The sequence below is a fragment of the Nansenia antarctica genome, assembly GCF_963989245.1.
Source record: "Nansenia antarctica genome assembly, chromosome: 1".
In the NCBI taxonomy this organism is placed as follows: Eukaryota; Metazoa; Chordata; class Actinopteri; order Argentiniformes; family Microstomatidae; genus Nansenia; species Nansenia antarctica.
The window spans coordinates 52,200,969-52,219,304 of record NC_137674.1 but is presented as its reverse complement, the minus strand read 5'-3'; the positions used below and the strand labels follow the sequence as shown (position 1 = coordinate 52,219,304).

At 42.0% G+C, this 18,336-nt stretch overlaps 1 protein-coding gene across 1 annotated transcript; it reads left to right on the top strand.

Annotated features, from left to right (window-relative positions):
* Positions 1-4,882: 4,882 nt before the first annotated feature.
* On the top strand, positions 4,883-18,336 carry LOC308151114 (adhesion G-protein coupled receptor F1-like; the record flags this gene model as incomplete). The annotated part of the gene is made up of 8 exons (XM_080523934.1): positions 4,883-4,982; positions 6,385-6,456; positions 6,644-6,705; positions 9,862-11,244; positions 11,477-11,518; positions 11,668-11,719; positions 12,446-12,518; positions 18,204-18,336. The coding sequence occupies 8 exons, from the start codon at positions 4,883-4,885 to the stop codon at positions 18,334-18,336; spliced, it is 1,917 nt and encodes a 638-aa protein (XP_080380060.1).

Here is an 18,336-nt window from a genome sequence, read left to right as displayed (position 1 = left end):
AGTGTAAACACACAAACAAGCACAGATATGTACAGTCAAAATAACATTTTGTGAGTAAATACATTTCTAAATAATCCCTATTCAATGTGACTTACCAGTGTACTGGGTGGATGGGGATGAAAGGTAACTGTCCAGATGTAATTTTGGTGCTGTGTGAATGAATGAGAGCATACATTTAATGTATTAGTAATGAAACAATCAATATGAACATTTAAAAATAACAATGATGTAATTGTGGCTCATACTTGCAGTAGCCTGAGGTAGAGGTGGTCCTCACGGAGGAGGTAGAGGTGGTCCTCATGGAGGAGGTTGAGGTGGTCCTCACGGAGGAGGTTGAGGTGGTCCTCACGGAGGAGGTGGTCCTCACGGAGGATGTGGTAGAGGTGGTCCTCACGGAGGATGTGGTAGAGGTGGTCCTCACGGAGGATGTGGTAGAGGTGGTCCTCTCGGAGGATGTGGTAGAGGTGGTCTTCACGGAGGATGTAGCAGGGCTGGACAGGGACTTATGTACAGGGGAACGGGCCCTCACGGAGGACGTAGCAGGGCTATCTGGGTACAATCTGGAAAATACTTTAAAAACAACTTTACAAACAGTACAAACAAATTCATCAGGAAACATCATATTAATTGACACACAAGACGAATGGAAACACTTTAAACACCTCCTGCAGGATACCAGAGGCTCTGGTCCTCTCGTCCGGATGGTCCTCCTGCAGATGCAGTGCACACTAACGTCCATAGTGTACACTGACTGGGCCGTGCGTGGACACCGTATGGAGCTGGGGAATGGTGTCAGGTGCCCAGCCTGAAAGCAGGAAAAGAGGTGGTGACGCATAGCAGACTGATTAAATTCCATGCTTGCTGGGTCCTCACCTCTGCAGCGTGTGAGACTGTTCGCAATAGCAAACAGCCCACAGTCTGAGCTGCCTCTCTGCTGCTGAACATCAGGCCACTGCAGAAGGACCTTGGGACCTGAAAAATAGAGGAGACCTGTTATTTGTGAAATGAACTCCTCGGTCGACCTGTGACCAGAGGAGTCATAAACGTTAACAGTACCTACCCTGCAGCCGATGTTACTTACCGTAACCCAGGGATTTGAACAAACATTTAAAATCTGAACAAACCCCAGGGTTGATGCAGGCACGGAGGAGAGGAGGGAGAGGGACGTTGTGGCGTAGAGGCCTCCTACATGGGGATGTTGAGCCTGTAAAAGAGCCTGAGCATGGTCAATGGAGAGATCATCCAGCCAACAATTGGGTTTCAGAACGAAAGGCCTAAGCACCTCCAACCTGCTAGGTAAAGCTGGACAGGCCCGCCCCAGCTGAACATCTGTGATGACATCTAGCAGCTGAGATGGTGCCTAAAAAACATAATGATGTTGGGTTAAAGGGACTGTCATGTTACAGTATTCAGCCATTGGAATTTTGATTATTTAAAATGAATGAAGCTAGGATTATTAAGTGTACCTGAAGTGAGTCCCACTCCGGCTCAGAGCTTAGCGGTTCAGGGTCATCAGAACACACTGGCTCCGGTGGATGGGACACAGCTTTCTGAGTGGGCGGGCAGGCTCGGAATCCTTAAGTCAATCAACAAAACAATTTTAGAATGACATCTTGTGGTAAAAAAAAATACAGTTTCACATAACATTAACTTTAAAATGTGAACTGTATGTTACACTTACTCTTCCGCAGAGGCTTCACTGAGGCATAGGGGGTTTTGGTTCCCAGTTGTTGGCCATCCAAGGTCTCCAACTGCACCAAATTGTTGTCCCCAACCTCAGTCACCCTGAAGAAAATATGTATTAATAATGGCAAAATTGGACATCACACATCACCCTCTCATTCTGAATATTCTTAAAAGTCTAACATTTACCGGTACTTAGTTGGCCAGTCTGGGTCCATTGTGCGACCAGGTCTCCCACGTTTCCTCTCATCCTTCTTCAGGACCTCCATGCCCGGGAGGATCTCAAACCGCTTGGTTCCCTTCTTGATCCTCCTCCGGTAGCTTTCCCGCTGTTTCTCCTGGGCCTTCTCCACGTTGAGTAGCACCTTGATCGTTGAAGAAAAAGCGAAGCAGCAGAGATTTCGATTCTCTGTTGTGCAGTATAGCTCAGTATATTGCTGAGGCATTGTTATTGCTTTAGCAGTTACTTAGCATCACTCAGGTGGTTGTTCAGTATATAGTTGTGTAATATCTTTCACCTTGTCAAAGACCTCCTCATCCTTCTCAGCCCTGGCGTGGGGATAGTCTGCAGCGGTGTCTTCATCAATCTCGTCCACCTCCACAAAAGGACGGTCGCCTGTGATCTGAAATGAGAGGCAAATAGAGATACGCAATACATACATTTGCATAGAGTTAGTGTTAGTTTTTTGGTTATATTGAGAATCAATTTGCAAAACAAATTATATATTATAAGAACAATAATATCAAGAGTTGACATACCTCAGAGGACAGCCGTGGCTCCCGGCCGTACATCAGGCGGTAGGGCGAGTACCGTATTTTCCGGACTATAAGTCGCACCCGAGTATAAGTCGCAGCAGGCCAAAAATGGGCCATGAAGAGGAAAAAACCACATATAAGTCGCACTGGACTATAAGTCGCATGGTTCAAGGGAACGGGCTTGGCGGAATCAGCGGGGAAAGCGCTACCGGAAGTAGCAAAATGCTACTCGCGGGTACAACATTGCAACGTTAAACAGCCTCTGGAAGGAATAAATGACTTTAATATCGTTTCTAACGTCCATAACATTGTGTATAAGGTCCATAACATCATGTTTAATGTCCACATTGTCGTGTTTAATGTCCACATTGTCGAGTATAATGGCTATTCTATCGCGTATGAAGCGCTACCGGAAGTAGCAAAATGCTACTCGCGGGTACAACATTGCAACGTTAAACAGCCTCTGGAAGGAATAAATGACTTTAATATCGTTTCTAACGTCCATAACATTGTGTATAAGGTCCATAACATCATGTTTAATGTCCACATTGTCGTGTTTAATGTCCACATTGTCGAGTATAATGGCTATTCTATCGCGTATGAAGCGCTACCGGAAGTAGCAAAATGCTACTCGCGGGTACAACATTGCAACGTTAAACAGCCTCTGGAAGGAATAAATGACTTTAATATCGTTTCTAACGTCCATAACATTGTGTATAAGGTCCATAACATCATGTTTAATGTCCACATTGTCGTGTTTAATGTCCACATTGTCAAGTATAATGGCTATTCTATCGTGTATGAGGCGCTAGCGGATTTACTCCTTGGTTCATGTCAGTCAGAGATTACCCTATGTCAGTTCATGTCAGTCAGAGATTATGAATTATTGATATATAAGTCGCACCTGACTATAAGTCGCAGGACCAGCCAAAGTATGAAAAAAACCGCGACTTATAGTCCGGAAAATACGGTACTTGGTGGAGGCCTGGAGGTGCAAAAACGAATCGACATAGGTTTACCACAGTAAGTAGATCAGCGTGCGTAAAGTTCTACTTTTCCGAATAGTCACCAAGGCACGCTTCAAGCGCCCCGTTGTCCAGCTGAAGCCCCGTAATATGGGATTGTAGTGTTGCACACCTGGATTTTATAACGTTGCATTTGATAACGTTTATTCCGTTCCGCTTTTATTTGATAGTCGAGGTGCTCTCCGCGCTCTCTTCCTGCTGATTGCGCGATTTCCTCCGTGTGTGTGTGTGTGTGTGTGCGCGCGCGTGTGTGTGTGTGTGTGTGTGTGTGTGTGTGTGTGTGTGTGTGTGTGTGTGTGTGCGTGCGCGCGTGCTCCGTAGTAGTAGGCTATGCAGTTATGGAATTTATTGTAAAAAAGTTTATCTGGTAGGTATTAAACCTGGATAGGCTGAGAGAGCCGCTGCCACCACCTTTGTTTTACCGGTCTGGTTCGGATGTCAGAACCCTGAGAATACCACTCACACGACCACAGTGTACCAAAAAGATATATCACTTTATTTAATAAAATACAAGTTCAAGTTCATCAGCTCTGCGCGGGTTACTAGTGGGCCGCTAGGAGACCGGCCCTGCCACGACCTATCCCCCCTCCACACAGTCTGTTCCTGTGCGCAGCGGGCAGCCCTCGGAGCGGAGCTTGGTGGACGATACAGGGCTTCAACTCCGTACTACGTTAGCGGAGCGAGTTACGTGTGAAATTAGCAGGTGTTTTCATATAAAATGTTATATATTATATAGCTGACTAGTGAGCCTGCATCAAACTTAATGCTATTCAAGTGCAAGAAGATTACATTTGTCTTCGCAGTTTAAGATACACATTAATCTGCTGCAGGAGTAAACACAGCGCAGTAGAATGACGTCACAGTCGCCACCTAGTCTGAACGTTCGAACGATTAGCAAACGATTAGCAAGAGCGTTCGAAACGATTAGGCCTGCCAGGTTTTGGCATGACAGCGCCACTGAATGAAAGTCAGATTTTTTTCAATCTCAGAAAATAAAGTGTGTCTCTTATCCAGTGGGTATGAGAGGGAGATCCAGTTGATTACCAACTAGTCAAGATTAATCTTCTAGCCAGTAGGGTGACAAACATTAATGTAGGGAGGAAAGGCGGGGGAGACCCCAAACAGTCCACTGAGAACATTTGTGACAGCTGCTGGTGAAAGGGGGAACAAGTAGGCAAAGGACCAAATGTTCTGACTTTTCAATCAATCATAATGTATCAATGACACACTTGTCTAGCGAGTGTGTCATTGATTTTTTCAGAATACAAGTCTGAACATTTTGATTAACATGTGTATGAGGTTCGCAGGAGATTGCTGACACCTATCATGGTGATACACCGTCATGATTCCGTATCCTCTAGATAAATCCTCTATCTTTTAATGAAATATACTTTCCTTTCTACAATAGATCGTTCTGTATGTCCAACACCTTCAACTACAACTACAGCCCCAACTACAACAACAGCCCCAACTACAACTACAGCCCCAACTACAACTACTGCCCCAACTACAACAACAGCCCCAACTACAACAACAGCCCCAACTACAACAACAGCCCCAACTACAACAACAGCCCCAACTACAACAACAGCCCCAACTACAACTACTGCCCCAACTACAACAACAGCCCCAACTACAACAACAGCCCCAACTACAACAACAGCCCCAACTACAACAACAGCCCCAACTACAACAACAGCCCCAACTACAACAACAGCCCCAACTACAACAACAGCCCCAACTACAACAACAGCCTCAACTACAACAACAGCCCCAACTACAACAACAGCCCCAACTACAACTACAGCCCCAACTACAACAACAGCCCCAACTACAACAACAGCCCCAACTACAACAACAGCCCCAACTACAACAACAGCCCCAACTACAACAACTGCCCCAACTACAACAACAGCCCCAACTACAACTACAGCCCCAACTACAACAACAGCCCCAACTACAACAACAGCCCCAACTACAACAACAGCCCCAACTACAACTACAGCCCCAACTACAACAACAGCCCCAACTACAACAACAGCCCCAACTACAACAACAGCCCCAACTACAACAACAGCCCCAACTACAACAACAGCCCCAACTACAACAACAGCCCCAACTACAACAACAGCCCCAACTACAACTACAGCCCCAACTACAACTACAGCCCCAACTACAACAACAGCCCCAACTACAACAACAGCCCCAACTACAACAACAGCCCCAACTACAACTACAGCCCCAACTACAACAACAGCCCCAACTACAACAACAGCCCCAACTACAACAACAGCCCCAACTACAACAACAGCCCCAACTACAACTACAGCCCCAACTACAACAACAGCCCCAACTACAACAACAGCCCCAACTACAACAACAGCCCCAACTACAACAACAGCCCCAACTACAACAACAGCCCCAACTACAACAACAGCCCCAACTACAACAACAGCCCCAACTACAACTACAGCCCCAACTACAACAACAGCCCCAACTACAACAACAGCCCCAACTACAACAACAGCCCCAACTACAACAACAGCCCCAACTACAACAACAGCCCCAACTACAACAACAGCCCCAACTACAACAACAGCCCCAACTACAACAACAGCCCCAACTACAACAACAGCCCCAACTACAACAACAGCCCCAACTACAACAACAGCCCCAACTACAACAAAAGCCCCAACGAAAACAACAGCCCCAACTAAAACTACAACTACAGCCCCAACTACAACAACAGCCCCAACTAAAACTACAACTACAGCCCCACCTACAACCACTGCATCAACTACCATCATACCATCTGGTGCGTCCCCATTCAAAAGATATATACATCAAGAAGTTCTTCCTCCTCCAGTTGTTTTGGTTTTAGTTGTTTTATTATTTTCTCCTTATGTGTTTTTACTTTTAGGTCCAGACATTGTGTTGAACCTTTTATTCAGAGTGGACAAAACCTTCACAGCGGACTTAAATGATGACACAAGTACCACATACAGAGATTTCGTAAATGGTATAGAACCTACGGTAAGTGCATGCCTCAATATACTGTTGGCACAATCATGTTATTGGAATTGATATTGTTGATATTTCAATAAATCGAGAATATGTCATAGATATTAGAAACATTGTTATGTTTTTACTGTCTGCATAATCACCATTGTCTCTGACAGATCCAGCAACAGTATGCTCGCTCAATGACGGGGTTTGGTTCAGCTACAATAACAGGATTCAGGTGAGTGTAACAGCATCCACCATCACTATGAAAACAAGTCATGCCCACTCATTTATGATGTATCTATTTCTTTCTTTTGTCTTTTGGTTTCAAACAGGCCAGGGAGTGTTTTTGTAGATTTCATTATCAACACAACTACTGCAATTCCTGCTGAAATCTCCCAGGGCAATGCAGTAATTCAGACAGCACTTCAGGAGACTTTTCCTATTTTTTCAGATTCATTCAGAACCATTTTTAACAGTAAGACCATAGATACTGTACATGTTTATATTCTTCTTACAGGATTTAAGTTAAAATAGAAATCTTGTAAAAGTCGATTTCATAAAATGTAAGGACCAATCACATTTCCTATTTCAAGGTTTACAGATGATACCTTACACACCAAATCCCATGTACTCTGGTGGCACAATGACTGTGACGTGTGGGCCCCCTCCTACCACTGTGGAAATTGGAGAAGAACAGAAAGTTGAGTGGAAAGTAAAGGGGAAAGTTATAACATCTACCACTGGAAGGTTCACAGTCTATAAAGACAAACTTGATGTCAGACAGGTCACTACAGGTGATGCAGGTAAGTGAAACAGTAGCTTGGTTGGTGTTGTACTGTGTGGATTTTATTTATTGTGTAAATTCGGTTGTTAAGTTGTGACGTGTTTCCGGGTCCAAAGTTGGCTGAGGCGCTCTCTTCTAAATGCCTCAGTAATAATAATAATTCATTATATTTATATAGCGCTTTTCCGAGGCTCAAAGACGCTGACAAATATGGGAAAAACAAGAAAGTGCTGTGTCCCTTGTTGTATGAATAGATCCGAGTCTAAAAAACGATTGAACTGTCATTCTACCGCTTTAGTACACTGGTACTCTGGTGCAGGGAATTTCTGGTTTGGACCCGGAAATTGCTAAAACGTCACGTTTGATGTCAGACTTAACAACCGAATAGTGTTATTGTGATATTATAGTCAGGGGTGCACATAACTTTTTGGGGCCAGTGCTCAGAGGAGCACCTAGGGATGCTGCTTGGTGCTCCCCGAGCTCGCGAGTCACGACCCGTCCCACAGGATGGATGAAAAAGGGATACATGGATAACTTATATTAGCAAAACGACATTTATTCATAAATAAAGATGAACGAACAAATGATTGTGTGCAAAACAAAAGAAACAAATGCAAAATCAAATGACTGCTCTTTAAGCATGAAAGTCTGTCAGACTCCTTTAAACACAATGAAATCAACTGATCTCTTTAAGCACTGCTCTGTTCTGTAAACACTGAAATCAACTTTTCAACAAAAAGTTACAGCCTAAGCATGTATTTATACTACAAGCTTAATCGTCATCATCACTGCTCTCTTGACTGCTGTAAATTATCACTGTCCTCAATTTCAACCATGGTAGAGGATGTTTTTTTTGTGATCAATTTTTTTATTTTTATTTATTTTTTTGGTGCGCAAAAGCGCCCTCATGCGGCTGATCTGCCGCGCAGCATGCATTTTGGCGACGCATGCGCACTGGCGCACCAGTTATGTGCACCCCTGATTATAGTATTAGCTTGGTTAGATTTAGGATTTCAGCAATTAAAACATAATCTGAACTGGGGGCAAACCCAAAAGTTCAAAATGTCTAATGATTTATTTTTTCTGTTTCATTGTTTTATTAAAGGACTTTATGAATGTACTCTGCGGGGTGTAGAAATTGATTTCTATCAGACTGGAAAAATTGAGATTTTACCTGCTCCCTCTATTCGAACAAAAAGAAAAGTCAATGCCCAGTGTGTGGAGGGAAGCACTCAGGGACTTGAGTGTTGTGTGCAGTCTCCCTATGCGGTCCAATGGAAGGATGGAAATACTATGGAAGTACTAGACACATGTAAGATTCAGCTGATACTCAATATCTCTTTGGGATTATTAATACATCTTTAAAATCAATACTCTCAGTTGTCTACATTTCATTACAATCTGGGTATATGTTTTTATGAATTCCTTACAGTGACTGATGGAAACTGTGAAACATTTAACTACATTGTGGGAAACTGTGATGAAGCAAAAGTACTCATGTTTAAATGTGAGGTGAAAGGCCTACCGACTTATGCAATCACTACAACACTAACCATTTTCAGAGAGGGTAGGTGCTGAATATGAATTTGTCAAAAAAAGTTCCGATTTTGAATTTATACTGAATGAATGAATTTATCACAAATCCAAAATGATTTGGAGCGCAGTATTTGATAATAACTTATCCTTTTGCATTTTTCAAGATTTTGTTTGCCGGGACAATGAATATGGTGATGGTCGCTTGAATGACAGAGCAGTGGCAGAATGTAATGAAGGCGAGGTCGGAAGAAAGACTGCGATTTGTGAAAGTAATGGAGAATGGAGACTCGAGGAAGACACATGTGTCTTGGCTGCAATAAATAACCTACTGACCACATCCCAGGTACAGTATTTCCCAGGTTTCTTGTTTATAGGATTTAGAATAGTGTTTTATGGTTCATTTCAAAATTTTAAAAAAGATTTCTTAGCAATTATAGAGAGCTATAAGCAATATGATGGCAGTTATTGTCCCAATGACAGTGCTCACACCTGATTTATAGCATTTGAAAATAAGTAAACTCCTATAAAGTGTCTTGTCGATCAATGATTGTACATTTAATTCATTTTCCCTGTCAGGATTTGGATGAGGGGGCGGTTCCAGCATTTCTGGAAGAACTCAGTTCTACCACAGAAGAGCTAGAGGAGAGGATCACAGGATCGACTGCAACTATCCTTACTATCGTTAATATTCTGAACATTGTTGGCAATACTGTTTCAACAAATGTCAGTCAGCCTATAATACAGGTACGGAGAAATCAAACAAAACAGTACTGTAATGATCAGTGGAGGCTTGTGGAAGTAGAAGTCAGAGGATGGGCTCATCGTAATGCAAGGAATGGAATGAGGAATGATATCAAACACGTGTTTCCATTCCATGCATTATAATGAGCCCGTCTTCTGATTTTTACCTCCTCTGATCCACACTAAAGATATCAGAAGAGAAAAAAAAGAACAAGCCTTGACAAAACTGCAGATGGTAGAGTAGCTGTATGCTTGTGCTTATTTTTGCAATCCTGTCACTAAAATCAAAGGCACTAGTGACTAAATTAAGATTTCTCTTTTGATCTGTAGAATTTTCTGGAAACTGTGGACGTCCTGCTTTCTGATGAAGCAAGAGACTCCTGGACTGTTCTAAATGCCAATGAAACCTCTAACACCAGTTCTTTATTACTGGGCTCCGTCGAAACTATTACAAATGGACTGGTTGGAGACTCGTTTATTATCTCAACTCGGCGCATTCTGTTAAACAGGACCACCGTTGGAAACTCATTCAGTGCTGACTTGAACTCCAGTGTCCAGTTAGACATTCCTGAAATTGATTCTCGCACCGTCTTCATAACCACGGTAACATTCTCCTCCCTCAACAATGTCTTACCTGCCAGGAACGGTAGCAATCAGAGTGTCAACGACAACACAATCAATGGATTTGTTGTGCTGATAAAGTTGAATGGGACAATTGATAATGTGACATTGAGCTTCGATAAGGTTAACCAGTCCCTTACGGCCAATCCTCAGTGTGTGTTCTGGAACTTCAGTCTCTTTGAAGGTATGGGGGGATGGGATGACGAAGGATGTGAACTGCAGTCTGATGAGGATGGAACAGTTGGAACTGTTACCTGTACCTGTAATCATCTCACCTCCTTCTCCATCCTGATGTCGTCCAACATTCCCAAAGCAGTACGAGTACTTTTAGATATAATATCGTACATTGGAGTGGGTATATCAATGGGAAGCTTGGTCATATGTCTCATTATTGAGGGGGTTGTATGGAAGGCTGTAACAAGGAACAACACTTCGTACATGCGTCACGTCTCCATAGTGAACATCGCTGTGTCTCTCCTGATTGCCAACATCTGGTTCATCATTGGGGCAGCGATAGTGAAGAATCCAGCTGAAAACCCAGGCGAAGACTTCACAACACCAATAGGTCCATGTAGCGCTGCAACATTTTTCATCCACTTTTTCTATCTCGCCCTGTTCTTTTGGATGCTTCTTACAGGCCTCCTTCTTTTGTACCGGACAGTCATGGTCTTTTCCCACATGTCAAAGTCGACTATGCTGGCTATTGGCTTCTCACTGGGCTACGGCGGACCTCTTATTATCGCTGTGGTTACCGTGGCTGCAACAGCTCCAAGTGGTGGTTACATTAGGGAAAGAGAGGCGTGTTGGCTAAACTTTGATAAGACCATGGCCCTCCTAGCATTTGTGATCCCTGCCCTGACCATAGTGCTTGTCAACTTAATCATCCTGATTGTGGTTCTGTATACAATTCTGAGGAAAGGTTCTGGAGATTCCAGCCAATCAGATGAGAAGAATTCTATGATGGTCATGGCCAGGTGTCTGGCCATTCTGACGCCGTTCTTTGGACTTACCTGGGGGCTGGGAGTAGGAACCATGACTAGTCCAGAGAATGTGGGCATCCATATTGCGTTTGCATTCTTCAATTCATTACAGGTAACTGCACATGTATTGGTGGGTTTATGGTTCTAGTTTCATACACATAAATCCTTGTTTCACATTTCCAAATGTAATGCTCCAAAATAAGGGCATTTGGGATCAGTAATATGTCCCAAAGTGTCAAATGATTACATTGCATAACAATGGGTTAGGGTTAACCCTGAGAAATACTGTACAGTGAGGTATGCACAGAAGATTAATATTATATTCTTCATTCCATGTTTCCAAGGGTTTCTTTATTTTGGTATTTGGGACACTTCTAGATTCCAAGGTATGTGTGTGTGTGTGTGTGTGTGTGTGTGTGTGTGTGTGTGTGTGTGTGTGTGTGTGTGTGTGTGTGTGTGTGTGTGCTTGTGTAAAGTCTTTACATTATTACCAATGTACTGTAATATGTGTTACTGTAAATATGTGCTGTTTCAGACATATCATCTGCTTTCAGATCCGGGCAGCTATAGTAGGAACATTCTCTTCAGTAAGCGGAGGCTCTAACCGTACAAGGGTAAGAACATTACACACTGTTACTCTATTTTATGTACTATTCTTTACTGTTAATAGCATGTTATGCTTGTTTATACAGGGAGAGATATCATACTGTAAACTGTATTATAAATCTCTGCACACCTAAGGATAAAACAATTAAGTGTAACTGGTGTAGCATAATAATACAAATACATACAATTTCTATAGCACTTTTTTCAAGACTCAAATACTTTTTACAACAACAAGACACAGATACTGTAGGAAAATAAAAGAGATTAGAGGAAAGTACTAGCTTAGTCCACTTTATTATTTACTTTTACATTTTTTGGCCTTTAGCAGACGCTTTTATCCAAAGCGTCTTACAAGAAATACATTTGTCTAAGTAAGTGAATCATATATCCACCAGTCATCATAAGAAAAATAAATAAATGCTAGGACTTAGAGAAACTGTACAAGGGAGTAGTGGGGATGAGGAGGTCTTTAGGAGGGACAGTTAAGATGTAGCTTTAAGAGATGGGTTTTCAATCTACGGTGGAAGATACGTAGTGACTCTATAGTCCTGACAGCAGTGGGAAGCTCTTTATTATTATCTCCTTCTTCCTCATTTGACAGAAACAACGTTTCTACATTGTTCAGTTGGGTTTTGATAGTTTCAGATCAGGTTTGCTACCTAAAGTTTATATTGTTTTATACAATCCACATTGTATCTCCATTCCAGAGCACCGGTGCGGGAACAGGTGGAACATCGTCAACCAGTGCATTGGACTTCTTCAGAAGACTGGGGAGGAGGAGTAAGTGTAAATGTGTAGATAAGAAACATTTTATTTGTTGACATTGAGATGAGTTACGATGAGTTTCTTCCTGTGTAGGTATTTAACTGTATCTGACTGATTTCTTTTTGGTTTTCCAGATGGCTATAATATCTCAACCATTGCAAATTCCAGCAGTAACAGTGGTGTTTCAGAGTCTCTCAACGCCTAATTCAATGCAGCACAGATTCTGGTAACACCCGACATTCAGCTGCTCTTACGCTGCACTTTTGTAATAAAGCTGTTATTAGTTTAGCAATGACACTGTATTAACAGTTATAACATTATACAAGATCAGTAATGTTGTTATTACTTTGTAACAAGAGTTCTGTTTTTTTTGGCATTACACAAGTGGAATAGGGACCAGTGTATCTGCATACTGTCATTATAAGAGCAACTTGTAAAGAGCAAGTCCAGTGTCCCATGTCCAGTGATAGTATTGTTTAATGTAGTAGTTTAAGGTAAAGAAAGTACTTTTTTATTGAATCAAATCATTTACCCATTCTTGCAGAATTATGAGTCCAGTACCACAGAAACAAGATAGGCCCAGACTGACCTCTTTGTCTGGACTGCATGCTTTAAAGCTCATATGTCATTGTCATATGTATGCATGCCAGATGGTTTCGTACAATGTAATCCTCTCTCTAAAATCCCCAAGTGGTTTCATCTACACCCTCTCCCTAGCAACCGTGTTTGTGTTAATTCCCAAGTGGTTTCATCTTACCCAGGGACCCTCTATCATCAGTTGCTAGTAAGGGCCCCAATAGTGACCCTGAGCTTAAGGAGTTACGACCTAAAGTTGTTTCAGCGTCCATCTGTACACCCACATAATTGGCCAATGCAACTGAGCGTGTAGAATCCCATATGCTGAACAGTAGTTCTTTGACTCTGAAAACTATACAACTCAACTGTATTCTTCAAGACCATCACTTTTTATAACATCCCTATAATATGACATGATGAAAATATACTACAATAGGTACTGTAGCAACAGGGATATTGACCCAGTAAGTCACTATTGTATGTTGCCTTGTCTACATAAGGCCTGTCAAGGTAGAATGAGGATGGGCTTGCGTAATGCATGGAATGGACCCCTGATCTACATACACCTAATGTGCCACACTAATGAATATAACTTAAAGCATGTTTATATGTGTATATGTTACGGTACATGTCCCGGGACATGCTAGCATGTACCAAGTCGACGGTTTATGCTGGCATGTCCCGGGAAATGCAGACATAAACCGTTTTCCCACATGTACCGTAACATATATAAGAAAAACAAGTAAAAAATAAAAAGTATATAAGAAAAAAATAGGCCCGGAGAATCTCCATTGAAGATGGACTGTAAATCTTGGACACTGTTCAGGTGCAAAAATTATCCTAGTCATTTTTGGTGAGTAGAGAGTTATTTGGAGAATAAGCATTAAGAACTGTGAATAAATGACCTGTTTTGTTGAGGTGTCGAACAACATATAGCACTTTACATACTGTGTACGGTATTGAAGGACTTGTTTTAATGCATAATGAAGTTATTCCAGAAGGCAACATTTTAATAGAATAGATGGACAGACATTCACATTATGAGAAAACTATCAAGGTCAGTTAGCTGCTACTGTGCAGCATTCTTAAGTATTATACTGTACAACAAAGAATGTTGTTTTACTCTGCAACATTATGTTAATCGAGATTTCATGATTTGTTTGCCTTTATCACTTATGATTTTTTAAAGATGAATAATGCTCCACCCTCACCTGTATATGGAATATATATCTTCATATAAGTGCCATCTTCTCTGTATTTAATTCATATTTATATGTATTGCCATTGTTTTGACAACGTTACTGTACTGAGCAAGAAACAATCCATGTGACACTGCATGATTGCATAAATAATCATGTTTTAATCTATATCTAATCTATGTATTTGTTTTCTTTATTATACAGTGCATTGTACTGCACCTCCCTGTGTGAAATGTGCTACAAATAAAGTGTATTATTATGATTATGTTGTTGTTTATTCATTCAATTATTATGAAAACGATTATTATTACTGACATTATTATGGAATACATTTTAATAACATTGTATTGTTATTATTATTATTTATAATTATTATTATAATTACAATTATAGTAGTAATAATAATAATAACAACAATAAATACACATTCAAAGAGGATTACAGGGTCAAATGCCATGTACCATTGCTGGAGCTACTTTCTGGGTTAAGTGAGGGGCTTGATGATAGGAGATGACATGAGACCTAAAATAAGCAGGCATCCAGTGGTCAGTCCAGTGCCCAACCCAGGATTCATGCCAGCGACCTCTAACCTCTACAATGCCTCCTCTCCTTATTACTATGCCATTTAATCATCTTATTATCTTATTTGTCATCTTAGAACTATATATATACAGTATATATATATATAATAACGTATGCATGCCATATTGTAGATGTAACGTAAGTGGAGAGGAGATTGATCTAGGAGATTGATCGAGACTGAGGGAGTTTTCATTACTAACGAATGAAAGTTGATTATATATATATATTTTTTAAATAACTGTAATATATATTGCAATGTTGTCCCTTTCACACATAGTTCCATGTAATTTCCTTGGAATCCCAAGCTGTGTTGACCAGGTATCTGTAATGTTCACATTTATATATAACAGTAATAAATATAGCAATAAATGACAGCGCTGTAAATAGTGTTATTCTTGCACAATTGCACCCACAACGTGCTATTGCCGTCAGGAGTTCATCAGCTCCAGATTGAACCATGGTTCTTCGCTACAGAAACATTTTCACACAATGACAAACATGTGATGCGTTTTATATTATATTCTTTGAACAACAGAACAGGACAGCCGTGAGAAACTGCCATAATATACCATACATAGCCTATATCTGCCATATATCGTACCTCCGTTTTATATTTAAAAATATGATGACATACATATAGGGCGATGATATGTGGTGTGTGGCTAGATATTTTCATTTCAGCACTGTGACTGTGCCTATCTGTGGATTATTATTTATCAATAGTGGTCTCCTGAGAGGAGCAAGTCTTGATTTTTTTTTATGCAACAAGGAGGAGAAAATGATTACAGAAACACACGTTGGGACGTGGTGGAGTAGGGGAAACACGATGTCTTTGTTCGTTGATCGGAAACGATCGAGAAGCCATCATCAACCATCCCCCTACATCAAGTGATTGTAACTCACTTTTTAGAAACGAGTTGTCCCAAACAGTGCTTTTGTTAGAAGCCTACTTGTTAGAAACAGAGCCTAGTATGTTTATAATCAAGTGCTTTAGTTGGCGAGTGGACTTGCCACATATCATCCCCGTACCTCCATCCCACATGTATTTTTCATATTTTTCAATATATTGTAACGATCCTGTAAGAGGCCCGTTAACAGCTCCTCCAAGGGAGTTAACTCTCGAGTTAACTCTCTTGGTGTAGTGGTTAGCGCGGCCGGCGGTCATGCGGGAGGTCGGGGTTCGACTCCCGCATGGGGCGAGTTACACTACCAGTTCCCGTTCGCTACACTGGTGTCAGAAGTGGGATGGAAGGAAGGCCATCGGAGAGCCGTGTCCACGTGAGGGACTTGACATAGTGAAGCGTGAGGGCACGCTCTCCCGAACGGTGAGGATAGTGTAACGATCCTGTATGAGGCCCCGTTAACAGCTCCTCCAAGGGAGTTAACTCTCTTGGTATTGTGGTTAGCGCGGCCGGCGGTCATGCGGGAGATCGGGGTTCGACTCCCGCATGGGGCGAGTTACACTACCAGTTCCCGTTCGCTACACTGGTGTCAGAAAGTTGGGATGGAAGGAAGGCCATCGGAGAGCCGTGTCCACGTGAGGGACTTGACATAGTGAAGCGTGAGGGCACGCTCTCCCGAACGGTGAGGATAGTGTAACGATCCTGAATGAGGCCCCGTTAACAGCTCCACCAAGGGAGTTAACTCTCGTTCGCTACACTGGTGTCAGAAAGTTGGGATGGAAGGAAGGCCATCGGAGAGCCGTGTCCACGTGAGGGACTTGACATAGTGAAGCGTGAGGGCACGCTCTCCCGAACGGTGCGGATAGTGTAACGATCCTGTAAGAGGCCCGTTAACAGCTCCTCCAAGGGAGTTAACTCTCAAGTTAACTCTCTTGGTGTAGTGGTTAGCGCGGCCGACGGTTATGCAGGAGATCGGGGTTCGACTCCCGCATGGGGCGAGTTACACTACAAGTTCCCGTTCGCTACAATATGTTGTATTGTGTGAACGAACATTTGTGTGGTGGCCTGGGAAAACCCGTCGGATGTCGCTGGCGTTCGTTCGTGGCAAAGAGCAAATATAGATGAAAATCGCGATTTTGGCGATTTTGATATTATGTGGTATTCTAGTACTTTGAACTCCATACTACATTATGGTGAATAAACATTTTAAGAAAACAAAAGAGAAAGTACTTATTTTGATGTTTTTGTGGCGGGTAGTTTGCTAGCGAAACAACATCACGTTGAACGTGTCTCATTCTCAGTTAAACAATGCACGCACACATGAGCGAAAGGAGAGACGATACTTCCACCTGTGTTATTGCCAGTTTACTGATGCTCACAATAAGCATAAAGTAATACAATCTTAACTAGAAGACACACAAATGGATCTGTCCCTCGCATACCGACGAGGCGAGCAGACACAAGCAGACAAACGAGACCGGCCGATCTGCATAGGCTCCTCCCCCGTCCCCCGACCCGGAGGAGAAAGGGGAGGATTTCTCCCCTTTCACTTTTTTTGACATGCTACATTAAAATGCTCATAACTTTTTAAAATAAAGGGCTATCTCAGTCATTCAACCAGTTATGAATAGCTGAGAACTTCTAATTTATGGAAATATTAAAAAATGAAAATGTCAAAATGCCACCATGTGAAGGGTTTTCCCAGGCCACCACACATTTATTTCGCCATATTACGTGACTTATCACCTTCGGTTTTTGTGAACGGGACGATCAGAAAGAGATTAGTTTACCACAAAACAAGGAATGCAAAATCAAAAAAACAACGCATTACATTGGCTGTCCTAATGAGACGATAACTCGAAACACAATTTCAGCCCTCTGTATGTCTGTACATATATTGTATTGACAATAAAGCTGACTTTGACTTTGACTTATCTGTATGTTTCCATTGACTGTGCAACCAGTGAAATAAGTCTGTTGAGTCGCTTCTCTGGTCCTCTGGTTGTCTGACTCAAAACTCAGACGTCCCAAATCCCGCCTGAAACCACACCACTACTAGTGTGCCCTTGAGTAAGGCACTTAGCCCTCAGTTACTCCAGCGGGAATGTCCCTGTAATTTGTAATTGTAAGTCGCTTTGGATTAAAAGTGTCTGCTAAATGTCAAAATTATTATGATTAAATTATCCAAAACCCAATTTTGTTCAATCAATCAATTCTTGTTGTTGTGGCATGTTGTGCCCGCCAGGTGGCAGTCTTTCCTATGTTATCGCCAGAGGGGGGCGTGATGGGGACCAAACTGGGCTCCCCTACCATGGTGGAGAATAATGCTGTATCACCATGACACCTGAGACTAGAGCTTATTGCCGTCCTGTCATGCAATATTCTTCTGTTATCCAAATACAATATGATCCCCAGTGATAATGATCCTCATTGGACTCTAGATATATTTCTAGCATAATCATCTTCATTATGCACATGAGAATTTACAAGTTCACCTTCCAGATCACGGACTCCCTGGGCACCTCTGTCAGCACCACCATGAGAAGGCTCATCAAAGACACCCTAGCACTGTGA